This window comes from Parasteatoda tepidariorum, chromosome X2, assembly GCF_043381705.1.
Source record: "Parasteatoda tepidariorum isolate YZ-2023 chromosome X2, CAS_Ptep_4.0, whole genome shotgun sequence".
Lineage (NCBI taxonomy): Eukaryota > Metazoa > Arthropoda > Arachnida > Araneae > Theridiidae > Parasteatoda > Parasteatoda tepidariorum.
This window is the reverse complement of record NC_092215.1, coordinates 50,882,574-50,907,543: the sequence shown is the minus strand read 5'-3', so window position 1 is coordinate 50,907,543 and position 24,970 is coordinate 50,882,574. Positions and strand designations below refer to the sequence as shown.

The 24,970-nt window shown below is 26.5% G+C and overlaps 1 protein-coding gene across 2 annotated transcripts in view; it reads left to right on the top strand.

Moving 5' to 3' along the window:
- Nucleotides 1-24,970, top strand: part of LOC107443799 (uncharacterized) — a 406,219-nt gene that overhangs the window by 357,384 nt on the left and 23,865 nt on the right. For both annotated transcript variants that reach the window (XM_043040927.2, XM_043040926.2), the window contains 4 exons: nucleotides 17,185-17,283; nucleotides 22,519-22,577; nucleotides 22,990-23,102; nucleotides 24,757-24,847. In XM_043040927.2, coding sequence (XP_042896861.1) covers nucleotides 17,185-17,283; nucleotides 22,519-22,577; nucleotides 22,990-23,102; nucleotides 24,757-24,847 — 362 coding nt within the window. The remainder of the gene's footprint in view (nucleotides 1-17,184; nucleotides 17,284-22,518; nucleotides 22,578-22,989; nucleotides 23,103-24,756; nucleotides 24,848-24,970) is intronic.

Genomic DNA, 24,970 nt, shown 5'->3' with positions numbered 1-24,970 from the left:
AAGTATTATTTATTGAATAATTTATGAGCATAGTAAAATTTTTGTGCAATAAACTCACAATAAGTTGAAAAGAAACTCAAATCAAAATTTAGACTCATTATGTATTCAATAGCCACACCTAATATGAACCATTGATTTAGTTTTATTTATACCAAATTATAGACTTGTTTTTGACTTGTCTTGTTTAGACTTTAGGAAGGCATTGGCCCACATTGGGCTGTCTGACCAACTATGATGATGATGATAGACTTGTTTTAAAATTGTGATCTTTTTTTCCGTTAATCCCAAAGTTACCATTGTTATGAGGACACCTGTTTGACTTGGAAGGCATTGTCACTTAATGCCTCATTTTATATTTCCTTTTAATGCTTAATTATTTATTTTTTGCAGTTATATATTTTTCATTTTCTGCATTTATTTAATTTTTCCAATATTTATAAGTTTTTTTTTTTTAATTTTAAGTTTACTTCAATATTTTTTACTAATTTTATCTGCGCATAAAAAATAATCATTTTGATTTAACTATATTTCTTAACTTCTTTTATTTCTAATGATCTTCTGATAATGATCTGATAAAACATTATTTTCTATCTGTTATTATAAATCTGTTAACTTAATTTCGACGCCATATATTTTTTGTCTCAGCTCATAAAAAAATTAATTAAACTTTAAATAGTAATGTATGAACCTTTTGAACCATAATACCGAACAATCTTTAAAGAAAAGTTCAAATAAACCATTCATGTTAAACCATAATGCCGTGTAACCAAATTTAACAAGGATTAATTTGCACCATAGTATGGTTCAACTTAGACCGTATTAAAGTTGAAGCAAATTTGAACAATAATATGGTTCAACACACTTCGAAGATTCACACAGGGCATAAAAAAGAGCAAAACAGTATCTGTTTCAAACCTTAATTAATTATCATATAATCGTATTAATTAATTAATCATATTAATTAATATGAAAAACTCGTAATTTGCTTGATAAAATAAAAACTTCATTTGGTTCAAAAAATATAACGCTAGAAATGTGATGGTTTAATTTAATTTTATCACATTTATGGTTTAGTCCAATATCAAAAGAAAAATCAAAATAATTTCAGAATGATTAATTATATTTATCGCATTCGAAAAATGTCGTTTACAATAATGATCGCATTACGGCATCATAAAATTATCGCTATCATCGCGATATAGTAGCTGTTGTTAGTTAACGTATTCTTAATATTTATCAGGAGACATGGCATCTACTTTAACAAGAGTATTTATTCTATAGCATCGTTATCGCGATATTAAAAAATACCGATATTTGTATGATTTATTTTAATTTTTTTCGCATTTATGGATTAGTCAAATATCAAAAGTAAAACGTTCGCAAAATATATGGAACCCCTGTTTTCAAAAACAAAGATGAAAATTGCACATCAGCAATTATCTTTCAGTCAATTAGCATAAAAGATGAATATTCATGGTATCTACTTTAACTAGAGTATATATTCTCAAGCATCGTTATCGCGATATTAAAAAAAATACCGATATTTGCATGATTTATTTTAATTCTTTTAACGTTTATTGTTTAGCAAATATCAAAAGTAAAACGTTCGCAAAATATATGGAACCCTTTTTTGCAAAAACAACAATGAAAATTGCACATCAGCAATTATCTTTCAGTCAATTAGCATAAAAGATGAATATTCATGGTATCTACTTTAACTAGAGTATATATTCTCAAGCATCGTTATCGTGATATTAAAAAAATATAGATATTTGCATGATTTATTTTAATTTTTTTAACGTTTATTGTTTAGCAAATATCAAAAGTAAAACGTTCGCAAACTATATGGAACCCTTTTTTGCAAAAACAACAATGAAAATTGCACATCAGCAATTATCTTTCAGTCAATTAGCATAAAGGATGATTATTCATGGTATCTACTTTAACTAGAGTATATATTCTCAAGCATCGTTATCATGATATTAAAAAAATACCGATATTTGCATGATTTATTTTAATTTTTTTAACGTTTATTGTTTAGCAAATATCAAAAGTAAAACGTTCGCAAAATATATCGAACCCTTTTTTGCAAAAACAACAATGAAAATTGCGCATCAGCAATTATCTTTCAGTCAATTGGTATAAAAGGTGAATATTCTCGACTTACATTAGTTTCGCCTGTACCATCTGAGTTCAAATTTACAACGCATCACTATGTATATGTAACTAATAGCTTTGAAAGTGATTGAAAAAAAAAAGTAAGTGTAGAACTGTCATGCATCGTCAATCATTTGAAATTAGATTTGTCAGGATGACATTCTGTTCAAAGGCAATGTGACTGGCATAGGGTAGTCAAATAAATCCATTCAAAATATAATAATGTTTCATATAAAAATAAAAATTTACGCTTCTTTTACCTTTTCTTTGATACACAAAGCTTTTGAATTTGGAAATCGAAAAAATTTTTATGGGTAGTAAGTGTTTATTTACTAAAAGGAATGATAGTTTGAAAACAAATTTTGAGATAAAATTCTATTCTCGGATTGAAATATAAAGTTTGAAAGCTTTATAGAAGCATATTTTTAAGGTATTTTTTTAAACATTGTTAAATTGTAGAAAAATATTAAAGCAGTAAAATCACTTGGAAATTACTCAACTGAGATAAGAGTCAATGCATAACATGTTTAATTCTTACACTTTAATCATTTTAAATAATTTTTTAATATATATATATATATTCTAAATATTCCATAATCACCGCCCTTAATGTATATTTTCAGACTTTTTGTCAAAAATGAATACATTAAAACTCGTAAATTATTAGTTTAGGAAGATATAAACAAGAAATAGTTGAATATCTGCTGAGTCATAAATACCAAAACCAGTTGGATTGCCTAATAATTGCCTTTCAGCTTCCATCTTTAATTTTTGGCATTCAAACATGTTTTGATATTTTTAAGTCTTATTTTTTCATTATTGATTCATTACATTTTTAAAGGCGTTTATGCCTTTTTTCCCCCATTTAATCTTTAATAGAGCCATTTTTTTCTAGCTATATTATCTTAAAGTAATTTAGGAATAAAGACTCATTTCTGAAAAGAAATATATTTAGCTTATTACCTAAAATTGTTCTGATTTTTAAGACCATTTTTTCAGGTGAGAAGATGAGTGAATTTTCAAAATTTTACCTACAATAAAAAATTTATTATAAACTTGAACTTTCGTGCTTATAATTTCTCGAGTTTATGAATTCTGTATTTAAAGCAAAATAATTCGTTGAAAAAAGATCAAATGAACGAACGTATAACAAACTAGAGAAAAAATCTTCTGAGTGTAAGCCTCTCATCTTGACCTCACGCAAACCTTTACTGTTACCCTGTGTTTTCTGAAGTTATCAAGAAAGGGTCACACAAATCATTGGTGGGAAAATAGCTTCCCACCAATAATTAAAAAAATCAATATAATTGATGGGAATTATACTTCCCTCAGCCTTATAAAGGGTTAAAGATTAATTTATGACCCGTAACATGTTTCCTTTTTACTTTTCTTTCGACAGAGATTTTAAAAATATAAGGGTGGTCGTTACAGTCCATTCTACATACAACTCTCTCTAAACTCAGTAGCGCGACATCCCATAGAAGGCCAAAGCCTACTGTGCCAATCTCAGTTTTCTTGACCTTGGGCTCTGGAGTGCAAGAGCAGATGTTCCGGTTAGGTGGTCAGCCTCCCAGTGTTTAGTTCCCAAGCATGCTTGGTACTCATTTATCGACCCACTGAAGGGATGAAAGGCTGAGTCAACCTTGCCCGGCCCGAGGATCGAACCCAGGACCTGCGGCACGGGAGCGTGAAACGCTACCAATCAGCCAACGGGCGTCTCTTCATACAATAAATATCGGAAAAATTAAGTGAAAACAAACATTTTATAACGCTTATAAATGGAAACTAAATTTTTTAATGCGTCAATTTTTTTTTCCTCCCATTCAATTTTTTTAAAAAAAATTAAAGCTTTGTACTAAGGTTTTTACGGAAAAGATTCTTTGAAAGTAAGTTTCTCATAGATATAGGATTACACAAGAAACTTTTTGTAAGTAAAAAAAATGTAAGTGATTTTTGTAAGTGAAAAAAATGTTGACGTCACAAAAGAAGTTAATTTTGCAAGCGAAATAAATGTTAATCACATGGCTTTTGTTTTAAACCATTATCATTAACTATAATTTACTGTTGATGACGCCATACTTCCTCAGCGTAGTGTTTCGCAACTGTTCATGTACATTTTAATTTGAAAATATTCTCAAAATTGAAACTTTATTTTTTTCCCTGTTTTCAAGACACGATTATTATTCACTGTAAAAAGTGAATTCCTAAACAATTGGTGGTTAAAATAAGTTAAATTACTAGAAATTATCCATTTTTTTATTATTTACTTCTTGAGAAATTTGGTTTTAAAGTGTTCGTATAAATAAAAATCTAAAAACTGAGTTAAATATTTGTAATTCCATAAACGTATGGTGAATAGTGAGTAAACGGTTAATTTTACATCGTTTTAGTAAGTAAACAGTTATATAGGGACACTGATAAAAATTCCGAATAAAAAGAAAAAGGAAAGGACTGATAAAAACTCCGAATTACTTTACGGAACAAAAATTATTATATACTGTCATTTTTACAGTAATATATACTGTAAAATCAATTAATATTAATATTATAATATTACTGTAAATATTAATAATTAATAAGATTATAATTATTACAGTAAAAATAAACATTTCTGTAATACGTAAATATTGCTGTAAAAATTGAGGCATAAAATTTTACAATAAAAATGGAGTTTGCGGTTGCTGCACTTAGGGAGCCAGTACTTTTTACCGCAATTTAATTCGGAAATTCTTTCAGTGTAATAAGTGTTATAAAGCAAGTTATTATATAATATAAGTATAATTATAATTATTATAATAATTATAATAATAATTATTATAATAAGTTATATAAATAAGTATAATTATAATTATTACTGTAAAAATTGCGGTATAAAATTTTACAGTAAAAATGGAGTTTGCGGTTGCTGCACTCAGGGGGCCAGTACTTTTTACCGCAATTTAATTCGGAAATTTCTTCAGTGTAATAAGTGTTATAAAGTAAGCAGTGCATAATTATAGAGGCAAAATAGTGAAATTTTCTTTTATTTTACAATGAAACTTCTTAATAAAATAAGTATCGACGTACAATCTTTTTATTTTTAAAATTATTTTTTTTAGTATTATGAAAACATTTTAAAACTATTCAGTCAAACAAAACCAAATTTTGAAGTTTTTTTTATACGAAAAATATACTATTATTTTTAAACTATATTTAAATGCATGTCATAAAAATTATTAATATAGATTATTGTTTGAAAGCAAACGCTGAAAATATGCCACAAAATTACAAAACTCATCTGAATCATCCTTTAGTTTCAATAAAGAACATAACACCTTAGATAACACTAGATTTGCTAACACTTAAAGGAAATAATTAAGAACTAATATTTAATTAAATTTAGTTGCAATTACAATGTTATGTAAATAAGCACCGTATGAAAGAGACAGAGTATATAATTACCGAAAAAGAATGCATCATTGTACATTTCAAGATATCTTAATAAATTTAAGGCTCTTAAAAATGATTGAGATCAAATTAATTATATGATCAAAAGATCCAGACTCTAAAGTGATAAGAATTGATTACTAATTAAAAGCAATCTAAGATAACATTTACGATTTCTTAATGCGAGAAATCATCACCTACTTCTCTAAACTTTATGTTATAAAGCAGCTCGTAAAAACATCATTGTCAGTTACATATTTGCAAAGAACAGCTTCACAATAATGCGTATTTTTAAGAGGGTGACCCTATCCCACCTACGCGTTATTTTTATCGCTGGTATCACTGTTTATGTAATGGACAATAAAAGGAAATGGAAAGGAATAAATAACAGTTCTCAGAGAGAATCAAAGATCAGGAGCAATGTTTATGTTGAATAATGTACCCCAATAGGGGCTCTTCTGCTAGAAGACGTGATCGACTAAGAGACATTTAGAATTTACGTGACCGGATAAAAATGCTATCAGACCTTAACTGCTACTGCTACTGACGTCAATTAACTATCGACGTCCTTCATTGAAATAAGATCTGATTTGATCTTAACAATAATTAAATATTCCTCATACATCCCTCTATCAAGATTTCGCTAATTTCATTTCACAATCACATTTTGAACTCGCTGTTATCAGTGCAGCATTTAGATACAAACTATAAATACACATTTATACTTTTCTTTCTATTTTTAGCATTGGATTAAAGTTCGAAGTTTTATTAATGAAATTTGACACGCGGGGTGTACAGTGCGCCAAAAAAACGGACCACCCTGAATAACTTTTGATCTAATGATCGGATCTTCACGTTCTAGGATAACGTTCTTAATGGATTAAATGGGATGACCTCAAATATGCTAATTAATAAGTGCAGACAATATTTTAAGTTACGAAATCAAACACAAAAACGTACTATCTCTGAATAAACATAATTTTTTTCGACAGATTTGAATTTCTGACTCCCCCCCTTCAATAGATAGGAGGTAGCTGCTATTTTATTTTATTTTATAACCGTCGTTGAACAGCCGACCCAATTTTATGGGTTTACGACTACTAATGTTCAACTCCGTAGCCTTGTAATTTTGAACCCAATCCAGAAGACAAGGGAACTCCTGGATCGAGTATTGGGAGAAATTTGCCTTCGTGGAGGACTTTTTGATGGAGCTAACCCGCATTTGCGTTACATGGAGAGGAAGACCACGAGAACCTCCCACGGTTAGCCTGTTGGCAAGGGGTCTCTAACCCATGATCCGTCTACCACTGAGGATATTTGACGTCAGCACTGTGGTTGGTGCAAGCCGGATGCGGAATTCGTATCGACTGGGATTCGAACCCAGTTCGCCTCATTGGAAGGCGAACGCTCTATCCCCTGAGCCATCGAGGCTCGGTAGCTGCTATTTGGAAAATGTGGTCCCACTAGTTAGGTCAGGAGAGCACTCCTAAGTTTGGATCCCTTAATGCTAATTTTATTTTTTGCATATTTCGCTAAATCTCGAAAACTTTTTAAGCGAAATTCAAAAAATTTCGTACAATTATAAAATTCGTTTACCCAAAGATAATTCCATGCAAAAAAAATAATAATAACTTATAGTAAATATTTTTATTATTTTTTCACTTAATAATGGTTGGAAAAATTTTGAATAATAAGATATACAATTTTTCGCATCATTTTAAAGAATAAAATTTTATATGGCAAAATACAAAATTTGAGCAAACTTGCTTTATAAGCCATAACCGTAAAGGTGTTAAACTATCTCCAATGTCCAGTCAAATTTCTTTTTTACAGTTTTGCTGGTTGTAACTGGTTGCTAGTTGTAAATGGTTAAAAACCATATAGTTTTGCGTTCGTGGTTTTTTGACCATACTAGTTGTAAACAGTTTAAAAAACCGTAAAGATGATAAATGTTCATTCCCTCAAATTTTACGGATGGATAGACTAATGCTGGTTATTTTACCATAATTTCAGAATTAAAATTCTAACAGTGTACATTGAATGACTTTGCTATTCAAATTTCCTGCAAACTTTATTAGTTGTTAATCACTTACGCTGACAATAAATTCAAAAATACGCTTACCACACTTATTCTGGTAGTTTTGACCATAAATTTATTTCTCAGCGCGAAATTTCGTTTTTCAGTTACCCTGAGCAATATCGATTTCATAAATTATGATCATCTAAAAAAAAAAGCTAAAATGTTTCTTCAAGTTATCCAAAACCTATTTACTACACTATTTAACTTTAATATTCTTAGAACGTACAACACAAACTTTAATAAATTCAAACTTTAAAATGCAAAATAGATTTACTTTATAAAAGAAAATGTCAAATATTTAATCTTTGCCTGTGTTGTCTACATTTGTATCATTAATTAATTAACATTTTCCAGTCAATTTCAAATCATCTAAAAAAAAGGCTAAAATGTTTTGTCAAGTTATCCAAAACCTATTTCTATACACTATTTAACTTTAATATTCTTAGATCGCATAACACAAACTTTAATAAATTCAAACTTTAAAATGCAAAATAGATTTTCTTTATATATTATGCACTATTTAACTTTAATATTCTTAAATCGTATAACACAAACTTTAATAAATTTGAACTTTAAAATGCAAAATAGATTTTCTTTATAAGAGAAAATGTCAAATATTTCATCTTTGCCTCTTTTGTCTACATTTGCATCATAAATTTATTAACATTTTCCAGTCAATTTCAAATCATCTAAAAAAAAGGCTAAAATTTTTTGTCAAGTTATCCAAGACCTATTTATATATACTATTTAACTTTAATATTCTTAAATCGTATAACACAAACTTTAATAAATTCGAACTTTAAAATGCAAAATAGATTTTCTTTATAAAAGAAAATCTCAAGTATTTAATCTTTGCCTCTTTTGTCTACATTTGTATCATAAATTTATTAACATTTTCCAGTCAATTTCAAATCATCTAAAAAAAGAAAGCTAAAATGTTTCTTCAAGTTATCCAAAACCTATTTATATACACTATTTAACTTTAATATTCTTAGATCGTATAACACAAACTTTAATAAATTCAAACTCAAAATGCAGAATAGATTTTCTTTATAAAAGAAAATGTCAAATATTTAATCTTTGCCTCTTTTGTATACATTTGTATCATTAATTTCTTAACATTTTCCAGTCAATTTCAAATTAAAATTCTAGAGAGGAAACTATGGCAATGTTCTAAGGAATATTCAAGATTTTGTCTTGAATTGGGAGCTTAATTTATTTTTAAATTCCAAATAATACAGAGGTACAACCATTATATCGAAACTATCAGAGTAAGAATCTTGAATCTGATTAAAAGTGCTTCGTAATGTTTATACCTGGATGAAATTGCATACAAATGACTTTCATTTTAGAGTTTTAAGTATTTAAAGAGTTATCATTTTAGAATTTTAATTATTTACGTAAGTCTAAAAGTATTTTATTAAACAGTAGAAAAATTTAAATTTTGTAAAAATTATTGATCGTAGTGAAAGTAAAATATCTAAAATAATTCTTTTTATTTTTATTTTTACTTAAATGATGAATGTTTTCCGCCGTAAACTTCAAAATGTTTTAATTTTGATATTGGTAAATTTAAGATGCGTCAATTATTTAAAAAAAAAACAGTTTACAAAATAACAACCTAATTTCGTTATTACTAGTAATTAGTATTGGAATTTTCTAAGTATTTACAGCTTTGAGATTCAACATAAAATTTTTATCAAATTTTTATAGATCCATACTTTAGTTTTCTCCAATTTATTGCATTAATGTTAATTAAAATTTATTTTTATCATNTAAATGATGAATGTTTTCCGCCGTAAACTTCAAAATGTTTTAATTTTGATATTGGTAAATTTAAGATGCGTCAATTATTTAAAAAAAAAAACAGTTTACAAAATAGCAACCTAATTTTGTTATTACTAGTAATTAGTATTGGAATTTTCTAAGTATTTACACCTTTGAGATTCAACATAAAATTTTTATCAAATTTTTATCGATCATACTTTAGTTTTCTCCAATTTATTGCATTAATGTTAATTAAAATTTATTTCTATCATTTGTTGTTTGTTTTTTTTAATTTATTGAATCAATACAAATTTTATTACGAAATATTTAAGACAATATTTTCTCATTCAAAAAAAATACATATTTGAAAATTACGGAATGATGAAAAGAATAAAACTGACAAATGAACTGCATATAAAATATTAAATTATGTTTTAATACCAATGATTTAAAGATAAATGAAGAATAAAAAATTTTTCTTTCAATTATTTTAATATAGTAGAGCTTTAAGTTTAACATTATGTTTATGAACATAAAGCAGAATTGAATAAAAACAGTATGTAATGACACCGAAAAATACCGAATTTCGAATTTTCAAATATTTTGTTAAAATGTTACTTTGTAGAAAAAAAATGCCGTTTGAAAATATTACAATAATAAATAAAAACATAATGAATATAAACAATACAAATTTATTGACACTGATAAAACAAAAAACTCTTACAATAAGCTGAAAAATAAAGTATACATTTCTAAAATACATGTCCATTTATGTTTCTCATTGTAGCAAGCATATTGTATCTTTAACAAGGTAAAAAAAATTCAATTACTTTTTCAATAACTGCATTGTTTAAATAAAATTAAAAACTATCACGAGTGCTTTATTTTATTTTGCGCATTTTAAAGACATCAGGATTCAATCATGCGCAAATGCAATATACATACGCAAATGCATGTATACGCAACATATGCACATAACAATCAAACTTCAAATTGAAATATTCTTATGAGAAAACTTAAAATTTTTGTATTTGGTTCCATTCGAACGAAAATAATTATATAAATACTAAAAAAATAAACTATTTAAAAAAATTCAAGAAAAATATATGCTTATTAAAAAAATATGGTTTAACCAGCCAACCCTTAGACCCTGTTTCAAGAATTTTATCTGCATTTTTAAACTATAATTTATTTCTAAAAGTACTACCTATTTCTTCTGAAACTTCCTAAAGTTTTTTAGAGATAAAATAACGCTCATCAAGTTACGTTTATATTTAAAATTACTCTTAAAGTTCTCATAAACTATAAGCATAGTACTTCAGAAACTTAGAAAGTATAAATACAGAATGTGTAAAAATAAAATATGTTAGAGTAAGAATGAATGAATATATATATATATATTCATTCACAATTTTTTCTCACATTTTATATATTAGATTAAAAAAAATTCTCATACGTGGTAGTGGTGTGTTTACTGGCATGCGCAGTTGTCGGAAGCAGCGCGCTACAAAATGCTAAACTACTGTAGTCGCTATTTTCCGTAGTTTGTAGTGCAGTGCACTACTTTTTAAAAGTAATAGTGCAGTGAATAGTGCAATACCAAAAAAACAATAGCTTGTAGCGATTCCTGGCAACTACTTTTAAAGTTAGTTAAATGAAGAAATGAAGTTAAAACGCAAAAATTTTTCAAATCTGATTGGTGCAAATCCTTCGCAGGTACCAACGTACTAAATGAGAATGCCTCTGTAGCCAAGCGTTAATAAGAGCTACGTCTGATGCTGGGAAAAATCGAAGCGAAATCGGTCGAATTGATCCTGAAAAACAGGATTTTAAATGTCTGAGATCATTTTTTATTTTTCACACTGTACTTTATTTCTTGGAGGATGTAAAAAGGAATTGATCTCTTAAATCACAAATATTTGATAATTTCCTAACATTTCTTAAATCACTGTCGAGAAAAGCAAAAGGAACAAATTAAAAGTTTAAAGAAAAAATTCATAAAAAGTGCTTTAGAATTTTAAAAAAAACTATTTCATGTAAACATGAATTAAAACTTCTTAATATCTCCTCATATTTAACCCAGCCAATTTTTTATTCAAACTCATTTTGAATATTGGTGAAAATTAAGTTCTCCAGTTACGTTTGTCTTCTAAAAGTAGCGAAGTAGTGACTACATTTCGAAAGTAGTTTGTAATCACAACATTTAAAGAAAGGTAGTTGTAGTTAACTACAATTGTAATAAAATAGCTGTAGTTAACTTAGGAGAAAATGTAGTTTTTCCGACCACTGGGCATGCGTTTTTTAACAATTTTAGTTGTAGTTAACTACAAAGAAAATGTAGTTTTTCCGACCACTGGCATGCGTTTTTCAGCATTTTTAGTTGTAGTTGTAGTTAACTACAAAGATAATGTAGTTTTTCCGACCACTGGGCATGCGTTTTTTTTAACATTTTTAGTTGTAGTTGTAGTTAACTACAAAGAAAATGTAGTTTTTCCGACCACCGGCATGCGTTTTTCAGCATTTTCAGTTGTAGTTGTAGTTAACTACAAAGAAAATGTAGTTTTTCCGACCACTGGGCATACGTTTTTTAACATTTTTAGTTGTAGTTGTAGTTAACTACAAAGAAAATGTAGTTTTTCCGACCACTGGGCATGCGTTTTTTAGCAATTTTAGTTGTAGTTAACTACAAAGAAAATGTAGTTTTTTCGACCACTGGCATGCGTTTTTCAGCATTTTTAGTTGTAGTTGTAGTTAATTACAAAGAAAATTTAGTTTTTCCGACCACTGGGCATGCGTTTTTTAACATTTTTAGTTGTAGTTAACTACAAAGAAAATGTAGTTTTTCCGATCACTGGGCATGCGTTTTTTAGCAATTTCTTTCATTATTAGTTTTTAAAAATGACAATTCATTTCATTTTTAAGAACAGATAACGTAGATTACTCACCTTTCATTTGAGAGTCTTTAAATTTGACAATCTGAGAGGAACAATAGCAAATGGTTCACTAAAACATTCTAGAATTAAAGTGCATTATACTTAAAAAAACGCTGTTTTTTTCAAACAATAGAGGCTTAAACAAGGAAAATCCTCTTAAAAAATTTGTTTTCATCATCTATCTTGTTAAGTTCATAAAATCAAATTGGTCAACATTATATACGTAAGATCGTGATATTGATTTAAAAATCATTAAGTAAACAAATCTTTCTAAAATAGCTGCTTTAAAAGAAAGAACAAAAGATTTCAGAGTGTAATAAAGTTAGATAGTAAAATCCTATATCCAAACAATGAAATATTATATTCTAATGCTTTTATTACTATGTTTTTCTTTAATTTTGTATAAAGATAAAAAACAACAAGGGTAAACATTATTTTCATTAAAGTTACATTTCATGCAGTACATGTATGATGTATTTGACGAATTGTGAGATGTATCTATTTAGCTAAGCATTGTCTGTTGAAAATGAGACAGAACTATCTAAAGCTAAAAAACAAAGTAGAAAACACAAATAAAGCTCGTTTTAGACTGGCAGCTGTTTTGGTATTATGAAAAAATAGAATCGTCAGTGCTTTGACACAGAATGAAGTGTATACACTAATTCTATTTATACATTAACGCTGGAAACGAATTTTTCAAGTGATTTCACTTTGGAGTTCTATTGTCTTCTGAGTTAGATTCAAAATTGCAAGAATACAAAGATAAATGAAATCGTTTCAAATTCCTTTACTTGGATAGGTTGTTTATCAACACTGCTTAAAAAAGGAATACATATTCCGAAGATCTAAATAATTATCCTAACTTGTCAGGATTTTTTTTGTTTTAACATATACTTGAAATTGTAGAAATGTATTATAAACTTCCCATAATAGTTCAATCGTGAAGCGTATTAAACGTAAAATGCAATGTGTGTGTAATGCATTGAGGAATGGCAAACTCTTTACTAAAATGCTTCTTGGCATTTTATTACTACTGATATAATGCTCTAAATCTCTGAGTAATATCTTGAAGAATTTAACATACTTAAATATAATTTTGATGAAAATTATGAAAATATAAGTTTTTATAAATCATTCAAAAGATAGCTCAGGGGATAGAGCGTTCGCCTTCGAATTGGGTGAACCGGGTTCGAATCCCAGCAATGGCTGGTCGATACGAATATCCTCAGTGGTGATCGGATCATGGGTTCCCTTGCCATCAGGCTAAACGTGGAAGGTTTTCGTGGTTTTCCTCACCATGAAACGCAAATGCGAGTTAGTTCCATCAAAAAGTCCTCCATGAAGGAAATATTTATCCCAATACTTGATCCAGGAATTCCCTTGTTTTCTGGATTGGGTTCAAAATTACAAGGCTACAGAAGATGTAGAGAGAATCTCTAAAAGTAGATTTTATTCTGCATTCAATTCAAGGTTGTGGTATAAAAAGATTACAGACTATATTAATGTTTTTCATTCATTCAAAAAGGATTAAATAAGAAAATAATTTTGTTTTTATATGTTTGAAATATGTTATGCATATTTCAGCATGACGCGTCTTATATGCAAAATCAGCTTCTTGACACAAGTAGATCTTACTTAGAGAAATACGGATTTCTTGACCCAAAGATGTTTCATTGACCTTTCTTTCTTTTATATCCTATGTTTGGCACTGTATAGCCACATCTGGCTTTTGCGTGGTATTCCATCATATCCTCACATTACGATTAAAGCTAATGTATTATTTTTCTAATTAATTATAAATTTTTCCGGTTTTTGATTTTAGTTTTAAATAATCTTTTTTCAAAATCCTTTAGTTTTTATCAATAAAACAACTTTCTGCCATTGATTCATGTAACTTTAAATATAATTAAATATTTTTGTTGCATTCGATTTTCTATCAAATTCAGGTGGTTTGAGTAAATGGATATCGATTACTCAAGCGTCCGTTTAATATTCGAGAATAATTGCTTCAAACAAAAATGCTTTTATCTATTCAAAGTCTAAAAATTTCAATGCTTTGATCATAAGACAAATAATCTCGAATAAGCAAAGTTACTTGATTAATTATCTTTAAATTAATGAAGTTAATCATAATTTTAGAGAATAAAATAAAGAAAAAAAATTAGGTGTATTTTTTTCCCAGAGATAAATATGCATAAAAGAAAAACTTGTATGGATTACTTGAAGGAAATGTCAAGCATTCTAATTTATTAAAAAATGAGAGCTTCTGGAAATTTATTTATTTTAACGGCATATGCTTTTTAAAAAAAATGAACAAAAATTTAAACAATATTACAAGGAGACAAAGTATTATCTTTTTTTTTCTTCTTCTTCTTCTCTAATGAAGAAGAAGTAAAACCGAGAATCACTATGCATATTATACAATAGAATTTCATTATTAAAATGTTTACTTAAAAATTTCATTGTAATCGTAAATTTTTTTTTTGTTTGAAAAATAGGCAAGTTTATGAGAAAAAATAGAGAGCCCCATAAATTCCAAAATTGAAGGTTTTAATAGAAAACAAGAATATTTCAATGGATTGCCAAAATAATTTTGAAAGTGTTTTTTTTTTTTTTTTTGCTTGAATCTTATATTTAGAAGAATGAAATATATTAATGTAATTTTAAACATTTGTTTAGAATTATACCAAATGTAAGTTTTTTTTTAAAAAAATATTTTGCATAATTTGAAATTTGATTCACAGCTTTCTTAAATGAAAACTTCATTCAAAAAAAAAAATTTTTTTTTGATAGCCCATTTAACCTACAGGGATGAGATTTGCCTTAAAGTAAAATAAAAGTAATAATAAACAAGAATTGTGATTTTTTTTAATAAAAAAACTCTTTCTTTAATAAAAATTAATAAAAATAATAATGAATAATATTGTAGTGTTGTATAATAATGTAATGTAAATACTGTCTCGATCTTCAATAATGTTTCGAGATTAAAAATTTCTTAAACTATTTTTTAGATCCATATTTGGTAACCTTGTTGCCCTGCTTTATCGTGGGATGAGATCGATTTAAAAATAAATAAATGAAAATAATAAAAAAAACGTATTGTAAATTTTAAAGTACTTTAGTTCTATAATAAAAATTTCTTTTAATGTTCGAAAATAAAAATTCGCAAAGCATTTTAGGAATGTATTTTTATCTTATTAAAGAAATCGAAATGGTGATATGTTTTCTCAGCATTTATTCATATTTTCATGCCTTTAGTGCCGTAAGAAGTTACGATTTATGATGGTTTGTATAGTATAAACTTAAATAGCATAAATTTCCCTATAAAACGAAAAGTTTTAAATCAAAAATTTATGCTTAAGGTATTATAAAGTCTTAACAATTTTTAAATTTAATTTTGTCAATCACTCTAGCATTCCAAAATAATAAAATTTTCTAATAATTATTTTACATCAATTTTTTTATTCCAGAGGTAAAAAATTTATTAAAATTACAAATACATTAAAAAATATAAAATAAAAGAATAATTTTTTTTAAGGAACGATTTCGCAATGAATTTCTTGTTTACATTAAGCTTTATAAAACTTTTAAATATCACTGAAGCCAAGTCAGGAACTAAAAGTTGAAAAGCGTAGTTTACAATAATAACGCAGATAAAGCAGTCAATTGAGTGGTTATAAACTTAAACGATAGATGGCGTTATTTAAAGGCAAGTAGAAGACGTGCGAGGGTGTAAGATGTCAATGAAGAAAAATTTACATCATCATGAAAAGATCATCCTAAACATAATAACTGGATCAATGGGACAATCACGAATAAGAAGAAATGAATGTGAAGCTCTTAAATTACTTTTATTTCACTTGCGTAGCTCAAACTATGTTTCGCTCGGTCAGTCTCTACTGTCTCACTAGAAGTGGTGAGAATATTGACAAAGCTTCCTGTGTAATAAAGCGCCTCTTTCAATTCTCCATTGGTATCTTTTAAGGTTATCTACAAATCTGACCTCCGTAATGACGTCTGACCTGACACTTTGTTTAAATTACTCTACAGTACATCGAAGTTCCGTACCAAACTTTATAGTGCCAAATTTTCTAGTAAACTGAAATCTGTCAAAATGATGGCTACAAAGATAGCTCCGTTTTCATCTCTCATTGCATCAGAGAAATCGTTTGCACCAATAGAAGTAGCTTAAATTAAAGTTTAAGTTTATAAAACTTCTTATCTAGAGATGGAGTTCAAAGAAGCGTTGCCAAGGACGCTAAGTGCCGGTGTTTTGCGATGTAAACAAAGATCAACTTTTTGGGAGAAACTTCAACTTGGATTTGCGTATTCAGGGTATGATATTTTAGACTGTTCTTGATAGATTATAATTAAAACGTAGACTTTTATTGCCCGTACTTCGTGCTATTTTAGCCATAGGTATTAAAGCAAACGTTTAAACGTTATAAATAAGTACTGGTCGATAAATGAATGCATGCATTGGAACGCTAGTATGTTGTAGTAGTAATTTTTCCCCTTGCTTTTATTTTTATTTAAAAACAGTTTTCCTCTAATGTTTTAAAACGAAATTTTATGTTTTATTTTATCTTAAGTTGTTTCGAAGATATTTAGTCATTGCAAATATATATTTTTTTCAATGAGATGAAAATCGTGATTTTAATTTAATCGAAATGCTATAAGAGAAACGAGATGAAACGTCTTAGGTTTGTTTTATAATTTAACTTCATTCAATTTATAAATGTTTTCTATTGTAACTAATTTCTAAACATGACTACCTGCCTTGTCGAAATAAATTTAGAATTATTTTATTTGTTTTTTTAGACATTGTGAAGATTTGATTGTCACACCTTTTGCTCAGATTCTTGCCAGTTTGAAAAATGTTAGAAACAACTATGTCTGCCTTACAGATGTTTCAGATAGGTATGTTTGGTTTTTGTATTATATGTCTGTTTTGTTTAATTTAGGTATCATTGATATGTTTCTTTGACAACATTATTCATTCACTCTTAGTTATTCTTAATTGTACCTGCATGTTTATATACTATAATCTGAATTTTTAATAATTAAATTTACTGGGTAAAGATATGTGTATTATTATTATTAAATAAATTTTATAAAAACTTGTTACAATTCTGTTGTGATGTTATGAAAACTAATTTACTATCAAAGCTTACTTTTGTAATGCGTTAAAAACAAAACTTGATTATTTCAAGACGATAACTTTAGGTTTTTAACCTTTAAATGATTTAATTAAAGAAGTCTGTCTCGTAATTGATAGTCAAGTTATTAAATTATATTACCTAATATTATGTAATACATTAAATATTATTTAATAGACTAAAAGAGTATATATTTGTCTTATTCAGTCATATTTATTATTTCATGGCATTGGCCTGATTTTAATGTTGCATATGTCCACTGCTTTTAAATTTTTTCGTAAATTGTTTATTTTCAATATATATATATTAAAAATAAATATCGTTATTTAATTAAAAGTTAGTAACTTCTTGTATAGGCAACAATTTAAATTTGCTCTTGTGGAACAAGTCAGATTTTGTCACACATTCATTTGAAGGACATTCATATTATAAAAGATTGACAGGTCTTGTTAGTTTTTTTATATTATTAAAAATGATAAAGCAGTGAAAAAATGCTTCATATTTTAATCAGTTCTTGACAAGGTTAACGATCTGTAATCGTATGTCAAAGAGTTAAGGTAGACAAAAAGTTATTTTCTTACAAGAACTTTTCTGTACATTTAAGTATATAAAATAACTGGAATTATTTTTTATTTAAGTTTACGAATTGAAATATTTGATGCAATCCTGTTAATCACAGAAAATACATAATATACTTAGTAAATAAAATTTATCGCATGAAAGTTAACTTAGATTTGTAATTACTAATTTAATCGCTTAGCCCCAAGGATCCTAAATTTTAAGAAAATGAATGAATAAAATTATTTATTAATTTTATTTTGAACTTTTATATGGATGGTTTGGGAGAATTTATCTGTCATAATATATATTTCTGACTTAATAGTGTAATTTTTTAATAAATACTGTTATTTATATATATTTTTTAATATTATTTGGAATAAATGCAACAATTATCCGTTTCTATTAAAATCTTGTCATATTTTCAGCAGCATTACTTTTTATTATTTAGTTATATTTAAAAAAAAAAATAGCAATCTTTATCTTAAAGAGCTAAACTTAAATCAGTGTTATTCTTCAGCTCATCAGCCAACTCATACACTATAAATTAAACATATACTTTGTTTTATGTTTATTTTAGTCAAGCAAATTAGTACACTTTAAGGGAAATACTTATACTATTTTTACTTAAACATAAGTAAGTGATATTCTAAATTTCTATATCTGAGTTACAGTAATTTATAATTTAAAAAAAAAAACTGACAAAAAAATAAGAATCTAGCTGTGGTTATATGGGATTAATTAAAACATAATTGGCTTATTAGCCAGTATTAAGTAAACAGGAAAGAGAGTTCTGTAGCAAATTAAGAAACAAAGTTTTTATGATGAAAAACCAATTTAATTTTCATTTTAGATTATCTTTTTTATAATTTGAAATATATCACGAATTAATATGCTGACTGCATATTTTAATTTCTATCTCTAATTGCTTTTTTTTAAATCATTGGATTATGAGCTTAAACGAGCAAATGACTCCATGATGTTAGTTTGAAATGCATTGTTGTGGGAGACTATTTGGTATTAAAGGGAATTAGTTCGTAATAGATCACTTATTAGGATATTTTACTAAATTTGATTATTTTAATTTTAGCTTTTGGATTATTTTGGTTTAGTTAATTGGTACTTTTTCTTTCCTCATTTTATTTATTAAATTTGTTAATTCTTACTTAAATAATAAAAAACTTTGGTAAACTAATGTTTTCATGCCTTAATAGGTTTTTCTTTTTAATTCAAAATGTTGATTACCTATGAAAGTTTATAACGTTTTACAGTGTTTTCATTACAGAAAAAAAAATGGGAGAGAATTTCTCACTCTTTCTCAAAAACAGGGTGAGATTTCTAAATTCTCGATTTCGAAATTTTTTCCAAAATTCGAGAGATTCGCACATTTTAAAATTGATTAATAGAGTGCACGAACTTCTCGCATTTATCATTTTTTTATGCGAGAAAAGATAAAAATATGCGAGATTCTCGCGCTGTAGTAAAAACACTGTTTTATTAATGTTGTGAAAATATGTACTTTCAAGATACTTTTAATGACTCTGCCTCTCAGCTGACATTTAATATTCATTTACAAAATTACTGCAGATAAAATAACCCTAATTCCCTTCAATAAATTAAACAATTTGCTTTTATTTCAAATAAATATTAAAAAATACACTTCTAGTGCAAACATTTTTTTGCTTACTTTAATAAATATTAATTATAAATTAATATAACAATTAATGTAATTTAATTTATCAATTTAAATTAAAATAAACATTAGGATTATTTCCTCAAGGCTATTTTTTAGTTTAATTTATTTTTATTTTACTAACTTTAAAAAATTACTAAATTATAAAAAATAAAATAATCAAATTTATGACTTTTCCCCAGTGACCATGTCATGGGAGGGAAGAGTAACAAAAATAATTTTTTCAAAGTTCTCAAGGACTGCTTTAACTTAATTCTATTAACTGAAAAAAAGAAATTTTTTTTTTAGCCTGCAATAAGTCTTTATATTGAAAAATAATGTAGCTCTGAAAAAAATAATAAACTTGAAAAGTGATTAATATTTAAAATAAAATTTCTTAAAACTAGTTTAATTTTTTAAAAAAATAAATTATTTTGACTAGTTTCTTAATTCTGTAATAGCTGGTGTATTTTTTAGTTGAAAGGTATTTCTCTCATTTTTTCAGGTTCTTTCATCAAAAATTTTGCTTCATATATTTGTGCATTTATAAAAATACATAGAACTTATAAGTCTGTTCACTTTTTTTATGTTTTTTATCTAAAATATAGTGAAGATAACACAATATGATAAAAATATGTATATATTTTTAAATTTTAATTTATTTTGAGTTGATTATTTTTCTAATTATAAAATACAGTATTTGCAAATTATTATGAAGTTTTCAATAAGTTTATTGCACTTAATAAGCACACTACATAAATTAATTATAATTATTTACAATAATTACTTATAAAGTTTATTTACGACCAGGAGTGCATAATGTGCTAGATTGTCGTTACGAGGTTTTGAAGAAATTCTGGCAATCCTGGGGAAAATTTTGGTCTGATTAAAATTAAATTCGCTAAAAAAATATTCTTTGAAAAAAGCGTTTACTTTTTTAAAAAAATTTTCTCGTAAAAAAATTGCTATAATAAAATTGAGTCAAATCAATAAAATCCTTATTGTTTTCCCCTAAAATTTTGTTTCATATATTTGTACATTCATAAAAATGCATATAGCTAATAAGACAATTAACTTTTTTTTTATAGTTTGTATAAAAGGCAGTCAAAATAACACAATGTGATAAAGAAACAAAAATATATTTTTAAATTTTGTTTTATTTTGAGTTAATGATTTTTCTAATTTATAAATTGCAGTATTAGCAGATTTTTATCAAGTTTTAAATAAGTTTATTGCACTTAATAAGCACACTACATACATTAATAATAATTATTTACAATATTAATTACTTATAAAGTTTTTTTAAGAGTAGGGGTGCAGAATTCGCTGAAAAGTTTTTATTGGAAAAAGCGTTTTGCTTTATTAAAATTTTCTGCTAAAAAATTACTGTAATAAAATTGAACCAAATCAATAAAATCCCTATATTTTTAATATAATATTACGGCATGGAAATTAGTGCTGATTGGAGTAATCATTTCTTGGAAAGCTTGACTTGTACCAATTCTGTGGTAACTCCATGATCCTTTGTTGGCAGATAGTGCTGTGAACTTCCGCCAGTTTTTTTTTTCCTTGCTTAAAATGCCAATATATTTCATACAGTGTTATTATGACACGCTGTTCAAGATTCGAATTGCATTTCTGAGTAAATCACTTTCTGCCGCTTACGCTGGATTTCAGCCGATTCCATGTTATTGATTTTCAAATATGTTTCTTTTTTTAATTCCATTATTTTTATTTATCCTGGTATTTTTCAAAGTTATTATTACTAAATGCAAAATTTGAATAGCGCAATTGAGTCTTCACTTTTGGCCTGACAATTACATCCTTTTTTCGATTGAGTATGGTAGTTATTATTATTGATTTCTGCAAGGTTTTTAAAATCTCAATATTTTTAATATGGTATTATTTATTACAACTGCCTAGTCTCAAATCGCCCCCTGGGTTAATCACTTTTTGACTTGTCCATTACATGTGATTTTGTAGTATTGCTACGTGGTTTTGACATGGGTTTTTCAGCAATTATTCTCATATATTTCCACATGTATCATGATTTTTGAAGTCAAAATTTTTTTTCCTTTTCAAAATGCAAGAATAATTTCACTTATATTATTGGAATGTATATTCTTTTATATGTTGATGATAGAAAAAGATCATTATGCAAAACATTTTTCTTTCTCCCTTTAAATTTTATGAATGTTATTTTTATGTATAAAACTGATAGTCTATTCTTTAATATTTTTTCATTCAATTGAACAGAATTATACTTCTATATTGGAAAAAAAAATTATATTACAAAAATCCTGACTATTTTTAAAACAGAATGCTAAAGTAAAAATGTTACATTTAGACAAATAAAACATAAGAAGGATGAAAGAATAAGTCATTTAAATATTAACATTTATTTTAACATATTTTTAAATTCGTTATGCCATAATTTTGATTTCTATTATTTAAGACATATGCTAATTTATTCAAGAATTGTGTAAAATCACATGAATATTTTTCTTTGTGAAAGAAAAGTTATTACCTAAAAATTTTATCAATGTACTAACTTTACTTTCTAAAGATATTTTGAAAAAAGTATTGTAACTTAAAAAAAGAAGAAAAAATGGCATAATTTTGGTGGAAATTTCAAACCAAAAACAGTGTGTTCTTGGGAAATATTCGGCTCTGAGAATTTTCACTACCCCTGCTTATAACTACAGAAATTTATAATAAAAAGTAAATGCAATAAATTTATAATTATTTAATTAATTTTTTGTTTAGGGCAAACAGACGACCTTCAAACTCTTCTAATACTCCCCCGCCTTCAAAGCCTCTTTCTGGTAAGAAGCTTTTTTCTTTTGCTCATTGTGACTTGTATATTTAATCAAAAACTGATTTTCCAATTATTTGAAATTTATTATCCATATTTTATTATAAAAATATAGAATATGATTCATAATTTGAGTAAGAATCGGTGAACTTCAATGTGGTTTTCAACATATATTTTTATATGGTTTTTAACATGTTGTTTGTTAATTTTCTTTCAAGTTCAAAAATTCTCCTTCAAGCCATTATTCTGAAAATCAAGGGAATTTTTTATAATGAAATTTTTAATTATTTCTCCATATGTGCCTAAAAGCTTTTATACTTGCCCATGAAACAAAATAATATTTTATTGATTTAGCAGTCAGCTCAGTGCTAATTAACCAGTTATTTTCCATGGTTTTATTTATTATATTTTTGTACTTTTAGATGATGAATTTAATAAATTGGCCGGTGAAACTTTAGCTGAGCTTGATTGGTGCTTGGACCAACTAGAAAATATTCACACTCACAGATCAGTGGGTGATATGGCTTCGAGCAAGGTAACGAAAATCTTGTTATTTTTTGCTTCATTTTTATATTTAAAAATACTTTGAAGCCTATTTGAAAAACTGAAAACTCAGATTAACCAGAAATTTTCTACTATGAAATGAATGTAAGTAGAAGTAATGGTATCAAAAAGAAAAACTATGAAATATATGTGAAATATAGTTAATGGCAAATTTATAATAATTTTTTAAAGGAGTCTTATTATTTACTCTTATGTTTATAATCTTTTCCTGACAGCATTATCTCACCTGACTTTTAGGAATAAAACATCAATTGTGAAGGCATCTGATTTCTATTCAGTGTTATTGAGGGTGATATTTAAAGCTACAGTTTCTTCTGTATGAGAAAAAATATTCTCTTTTTCAAATCTTGACTCTTCAATAATTTTACCTTCTTTTTTTTAACAAAATAAATTATTGCAGTGTCTGTTATTTTTTTCTTATTGAAATGCTTACAATTTATCCCAGGTTTTTCACTGCCTTTCAAACTCTGTAAAGAGGCCTAAATAAAGATGTTTTTTGGGGCCCTTATGAATGTTTTCTTTATTTATCAAATCCTTCAAAATGATATTAATGTTTCTACAAAGCCTTAAACTAAATGTCTTGCATTTTCTCCCTACCCCTCCTTTCCATATTTTCCCCTTACATTTGAATGTTTTTTTAATGAATCAAAGCTAATTGTTCTAATTGATGATAAGCATTCTATTATAACTTAAATTATTAAATCAGATTTTAAATTTGCAAACATCTTATGCATTATTTTTTTAAAAAATGCATTCCTCATATCTAGGTTGCAAATTTAGTTTTGCACAATTAGGTTTTATCAAAAAAAAAATTTTATAAAATCTGGTTCAGGAAACAACCAAGCATGCATATTTTTATTATATATTTATTATTTTTAAAAATATGCAAACCATGTTAGAATTCTATTTCATTAATCATAACTGTTTTACATAAATCAGGAAAAAAAGGAAAATTTTGCCTCTTATGATAACCACATAATTTTTACATGTAGAACTTTTTATTTTTCTGCATACTGATATAGCTATTTGAAAAATATTTCTTTTAGTTTTTTTTTTTTTTTTTTTTTTTTTTTTNTTTTTTTTTTTTTTAAAGCAAATGAGATCTGTAGAGTATTATGTTTAATTTTCTTCATAAATTTTCAAACAAATGAAATTTTGCATTTATTATACAGTCATCTGTTGCTTATTGTCTATACAAAATTATCTGAAAGATTTTTAATGACATTTTTCCACCTATATTTTCATAGCTAGGAAATTGGTGTTATAGATATTGATTTTGTTTCTTTTTCATGTCTTTACCTTATAATTTGGCAATTAGTTTTTTTTTTTTTTCAATAAGATATTTTGTGTAAAAAAGGGTTGTTGCTTTTTATAAATTCTTTTTCATTCTTATTTCTTGAGAGAATGTTTGCTTCTCAAGTGATATTTAAAAAATGTTTTTATGTTTCAAAAATGTGAACTGGTCTGGCTCTTAAGAACCTTTTTTAGGGTGGTTCATTGTAATCTTACTTTTTTTAGTTACCTTAGATTGTAGTTTTCATACAAAATGTATATTCCATTATATAAATTTCAATTATTTTGTTTTCTAGTTATTTTATTTTAATACGATCAATTTTTTTTTCTAGTTTAAGAGAATGCTTAACAAAGAACTCAGCATTTTCTCTGATTCAAAGTCTGGGAGTCAAATTTCTGAATATATTTGCTCGACATTTCTTGGTATGTTTATTTTATTTTCTTCTTCAAAATTCAACACATTTTTTATTTTCTTCTTCAAAATTCAACACATTTATTTGTCAATTTATATCAGTTTGGCCGTTAAAATTTATCACATTAAAAACT